We start from the raw sequence: 5,492 nt of genomic DNA on the forward strand, positions 1-5,492 counted from the left end.
GCTGTTTACCACAAACACAACATTTATCCATTAGTTTGATTTCAAATCCAAACATTGTCACTGAAAATGCTTTTTCAGCATTGCAGTTCTTTTCTTTTTTACACAGTACAGTAATACAATCTTTCACAGACATGTCTAAGCACAATAAATATAAGCAACACATTATTCAATGCTTTTTACATTTGTCATAAAGAATGAGTACCTGACCTTCAGCATTATAATGATTTCACCTGCGCCAGACTGAAACTGAGACGGTGACGCTGCATGTCGTGCCAAACCTCTCACAGCAGCGTCATCAGATGGAGATCGTTCTTTTGAGATCGGCCTTTTTAGAGACCGCCAATCAATCATCCCAACGTGATTATCGGCTGATAGTGATCGGTAGCCGATCAATCGGAGCACCCCTAATACATTTGTACATTCTCTAACATGCATATTTTGGATACACAGTTCATTTAAAAGCCTCTGGTGTGTAAAAATAGTAAATACCATTATGTCCTCCTGTTTTTTACAGCAGAAACAGGTTTGTGTCAAGCCACACATCTGGGGAACACTTCAGAAAAAAATCTGCTTCATTGAAGGTTCACAGAAGCATGTAGCCTTTATAATCCATAGCGGAAGACGTTTGGAACAACTAGAACTCTTCCTAGAGCTGGCCTCCTGGCCAAACTGAGCAACTGATGGAGAAGGGCTTTGTAGCTGATGGTCACAGTTAGGAGAAACCTACAGAAGGACAAACATCACTGCAACACTCCACCGATCTGGGCTTTATGGCGGTGTGGCCAGACTTCTCCTCAGTGAAGACACACGAAAATCCACATGAAATTAGGAAAAAAGCACCTAAAGGACCCTCAGACTGTGAGAAACGATATTCTCTGGTCTGATGAACCTCAATTCTAAGCATCATGTTTGAAGGAAACCAGCTCTGCTCATCACCTGCAGAGCACCATCCCAAAAGTAAAGTGTTCTGGTAGAGGCCTCATGCTGTGGAGCTGTTTTTCAGTGTCAGGGACCGAGGGACTCATCAGAGTAGAAGAAAAGCTCAATGCACCAAAATATTGAGATAGCCTTAATGAAAACCCAGTCCAGAGCACTGAGAACCTCAGACTGGGCAGAAGGCTCACCTTCCAACAGGACAATGACCCTAAGCACACAACAAGAGTGGCTTATAGACGACTCTGTGAATGTCCTTGAGTGGTCCATCCACAGCCTGGGATTGAACACAATCAAATATTTCTAGAGAAACCTGAAAATGTGCATCTGCCCCCAAGCTGACAGAGCTTGAGAGGTGAAGATGTGAGGAGAAGAATGACAGATAATTGCCAAATGCTGATGTGAAAATCCTGTCGCATCATACCCAAAAATACTGGAGGCTGTTAAGGTGCTTCAGCTAAGTACTGAGTTAAGGGTTTGAATACTTATGCAATGTACTTATTTCAGTTTTTTTTTGTTGTTATGGTGGGGCGGGGTAATTTGAAGCAGTTTAACATAAGGCTGTGTTTAAAGCAGCTTTTGCCCTCGGTGCACTTGAGCAGAGTTTCTCAGGAGCTTTGCAGGAGGTTTCTTGAAGCGTCTCGGAGACACAGTTCTTCTGGATTGAGTCTGTCTCAGTTTGTTCTGTTTCTTCATGTGACTCCAGACAGACTGATGATGATCAGATCTCAGTGTGCAGCACAAACATATATCTCACTGCATTATTACAATTAATGGCTAAATTAATGTTTGTAAATGTAAACTGATTTTTCTTACTGACACACTACAGCAAGCTGCTGAAAATACTAGTGTGCTAATAATTTTGGTCACCACTGTATATATGTACTTTTTACCAGTTTCTACAAGCAGCAAAAATAATATTTTTGACATTGATAATAATAATAAGAAATGCAAAAAAAAAAAAAATAATCTTGTTTTTTTATATAAATAAAACAAAAATAATCCTAAATATTCTAAACTTTAGACCTGTAGTGTATAAAATCACTAGTTTTGAGGGATTGTGTCAGAAATGCAGCGGTGCCGCAGTGTAATGACAGGTACACAGGTGTTTCTCTCCTCAAATGCATCCAGTTACTTTCAGGAAGACAGTACTAGCTTTGTTAGTTTTTCTCAAACAGCTGTTCTGCATACAGTTTTAGGGTTTATTAGTCTATTGACAAGCAGCAGCTGCTCACATGACAGCATTCACATGAACTCCAGTCAGACCTGTGCTTCGTGATGCACCGCAGAGACTGAGCGTGCACGGTTTGCAGATCTCGGCTGAGAGCTGGTTTTGTGGCTAATGTTGGTGTGGGCCGCTCTGAGCCTCTCATCCCCAGATAGTGCAGCTCTCCGTCCATCTCTCGCTGTCATCTCAGTCCTCCACACTCCTCCAGAGCGGCTGAGGATGATGAGGAGCACGCTGATGTCAGTCTGAGGACGAGGTTCAGCCGTTGTAGGGAAGTGAAAGAGGAAGATCTGAATCTGATTCTGTGGCGTCTCAACAAAACCCACAGCTAATCATAGCAAACAGAGAAAAGCAAACAAATGCTTAATGTAATAGAGAAAACCAGACCATATTTCATTTGATTTACACCACAGAGCAGTGAGACGTCTCTTCTGCTCACCGAGGATGTGTTTATTTGATCGAAAATACTGTAAAACAGTGAAATATTATTATAATTTCAAACAGCTGTTTTCTATGTGAATATCTGTTAAACTGTAATTTATTTCTGTGATGCGCAGCTGTATTTTCAGCATCATTACTCCAGTCTTCAGTGTCACATGATCTTCAGAAATCATTCTAATATGCTGATTTGCTGCTCAACAAACATTTCTGATTATTATCAATGTTGAAAACAGTTGTATTTTTTGTGGAAACTGATACATTTTATTTTTCAAGATTCACAGATGAGTAGAAAGTTCAAAAGAACAGCATTTATTTGAAACAAATATTTTGTAACATTTTAAATGTCTTTAATGACACTTTTGATCAATTTAATGCAAATAATTAATGAATAAAAACATTAATTAAGCGATGCTTTTCATTGACACGTTTTCAGTTTGTATCTGATGTATTGACAGTAAAGCATGTGTAATTCCAAACAGCTCCTCAAATTATTAGAAGCTTATTAATATTAATCTTAGTACATTACTAGAAAAACAATTCTGTCTCTGTTACACATGAAGATGATCTTAACGCCTCTAAAAACATAATTATTAATGCAAACTAATGCTAGTTTTCTGTGAGGTTCACACTATAATGGGAAACTCTTCTCTCTGCTCAAGCGTGACAGGTTTGAGAGGTTCGCTCAATATCTTTTTGTGTCACTCTGTCCTCGATGTGTCATTGAGTCCTGCTATCAGCGGCTCATTAAGGTCTGGAGAGTAAAAATAGCCGCAGCGGGACAGACGAGGTCTTACCTCTGAAACGTGTCTGTCTGTGTCTCAGCTCTCATCAAATACATCCGGCCCGTGTTCGTGTCGCGCTCGGATCAGGACTCCAGGCGGCAGACGGTGGAGGAGATCAAGAGAAGAGCTCATTCAGGAGAGTGGCCACAGGTACCATTACAGCTCACAGTGCTTTCATTTAAAGAAGTCTTTACAGAGATCTACATATCAGGCTTTCAGAGATCTGCTCACTTCAGACTTTAACGTTATTAGTGATAACATCTGAACCGTAACTTAAGTTCATTTTCATATTGTCAGCCATCATTTGAAATGTTGGTCTTTGCAAACTGATTTGTTATTTGATCAAACGGTGAATTTTTAGAGAGATACAAACTAACACCACAAAACATCCCAGATGTCATCAGATTCGGTAATAATATTTACTGATGCTTGTGCTGTTGATTAACCTCTAAAATGATGTCACTTCCTGCAGAATAATGGGACGCTAAGGAAGTGACTTTTGTTACGCAAACTGGATGGAAAGTGATATTGAAGACGCAGGGTGAAAAATAAATAAAAATAGGTCATAAATTAAAACACTATTCCCAAGAAAATGTAGGTTTGGAACATTTTGTTTATATATATATGTATATATATATATATATATATATATATATGTAATAAATTGTAAGTTCCCTTTCATGGGAACTTCGAACTGCGTCCTCTAGGGGTCGCTGTGGGGAACGCCTCGTCGTGACCCGTGTCTGAAGCATACATTGAAGAAACACCAACAACACGTTGGCCGGCGACAGCCATGACGTCACTACCGGTGCGACTATATTATAAATAGGCGCCGGGAGAACACATCATCCTCTTCTTCGTCTTCACTGACTGTTTTGTATATACTGTATATATATAATATGTCTGAATCTCACAATTCAGATTTTGTTTTGTGCACTTCTGATTTTTGGTTTCTGCCAAAAAATTAAGAAAAAAAAATAATAATTGTGGCTTTATCTGACAATTCTGCCGTTGTTTTTTCTTTTTCTTAGAATTGTGAGTTGATACATCACAATTCTGAAAAAAAAGTCTGAATCGTGAGATGAAAAAGTTGCAATTACATTTATTTATTATTTTCTATCCCCTCACTGAAATAGTCTTCCATGTGTATGATTGGGACTTTGTGAGCTTTTAGTTCTCTTTAAATCAGTTCCTCATATGTGAGCCATTACAGTGACTCGTGTGTCATCATGTCACTGCAGTTTATTTCCAGATTTGACTAACTGTTGGTTTGGTGAATTGATTCATGATTGTGAACCGATCAGAAACTCTGTGTTTTTCAGATAATGATTTTTCCAGAAGGGACGTGCACCAATAGAACCTGCCTGATCACATTCAAACCAGGTAGGTGTGTGTGTGTGTGTGTGTGTGTGTGTGTGTGTGTGTGAGCTAGTGTTGGGCGATATGCTCAATTGTCATATCGTCCTATCGTCAGCCCGTGAGATCGCCTATACACGATATTATCGTGCTAATTTATTTAATTATTTACTTCGTTTCTTTGCCGGAAAGTGACACCAGTGTAAGGCTAAAAGAAGCCTAATGTTTTTAATATGACTGAATTTGTATTTAACATGATAACAATTTAATGGAAACATAGTAAGTTACTAATTACAATGCTTACATTTCCTCACTTATCAAAACTGTAGCTACAGAAAACGAGCAAAGAACATTTACATTACCAGAGAGCCTCAACACTGACTTCAGTCTAGTGCGAGTTTATGGACTTTAAAAACACTCCCGTTATATTCAGTGAAACTGATGAATACACTGACTGCACACGTCTGCTGATCACAGCCATTATAGTCAATACTTGTGTTTATACTAGCCACGGCATGTTTCTGAAGCGTCCCAGAAGCGGCTGTCCACACTGCTTCGCTAAAGATAGGTGCCTAGTTCATTTTTGATGGATAATAATAATAATAATGATAATAATAATAGTCTTGCTATCGTCAAAGTCATCAGCAACAGGCGATATCTCTGACTATCATAGATACATGATACTATCATCTATCAGCACAACCCCAGTGTGTGTGTGTGTGTGTGTGTGTGTGTGTGTGTGTGCTCTTGCT

The 5,492-nt window shown here is 39.1% G+C and overlaps 1 protein-coding gene across 1 annotated transcript in view; it reads left to right on the forward strand.

The window, feature by feature from the left end:
- The window catches only part of LOC107701802 (lysophosphatidylcholine acyltransferase 1-like), a 32,495-nt gene that overhangs the window by 14,057 nt on the left and 12,946 nt on the right, over positions 1–5,492 (forward strand). The window contains exons 4-5 of the mRNA XM_016503912.1: positions 3,425–3,534; positions 4,707–4,767. Of these exons, the coding sequence (XP_016359398.1) occupies positions 3,425–3,534; positions 4,707–4,767 (171 nt within the window). The remainder of the gene's footprint in view (positions 1–3,424; positions 3,535–4,706; positions 4,768–5,492) is intronic.

The sequence above is a fragment of the Sinocyclocheilus anshuiensis genome, unplaced genomic scaffold (genome assembly GCF_001515605.1).
Source record: "Sinocyclocheilus anshuiensis isolate Anshui unplaced genomic scaffold, SAMN03320099.WGS_v1.1 scaffold4061, whole genome shotgun sequence".
NCBI lineage: Eukaryota > Metazoa > Chordata > Actinopteri > Cypriniformes > Cyprinidae > Sinocyclocheilus > Sinocyclocheilus anshuiensis.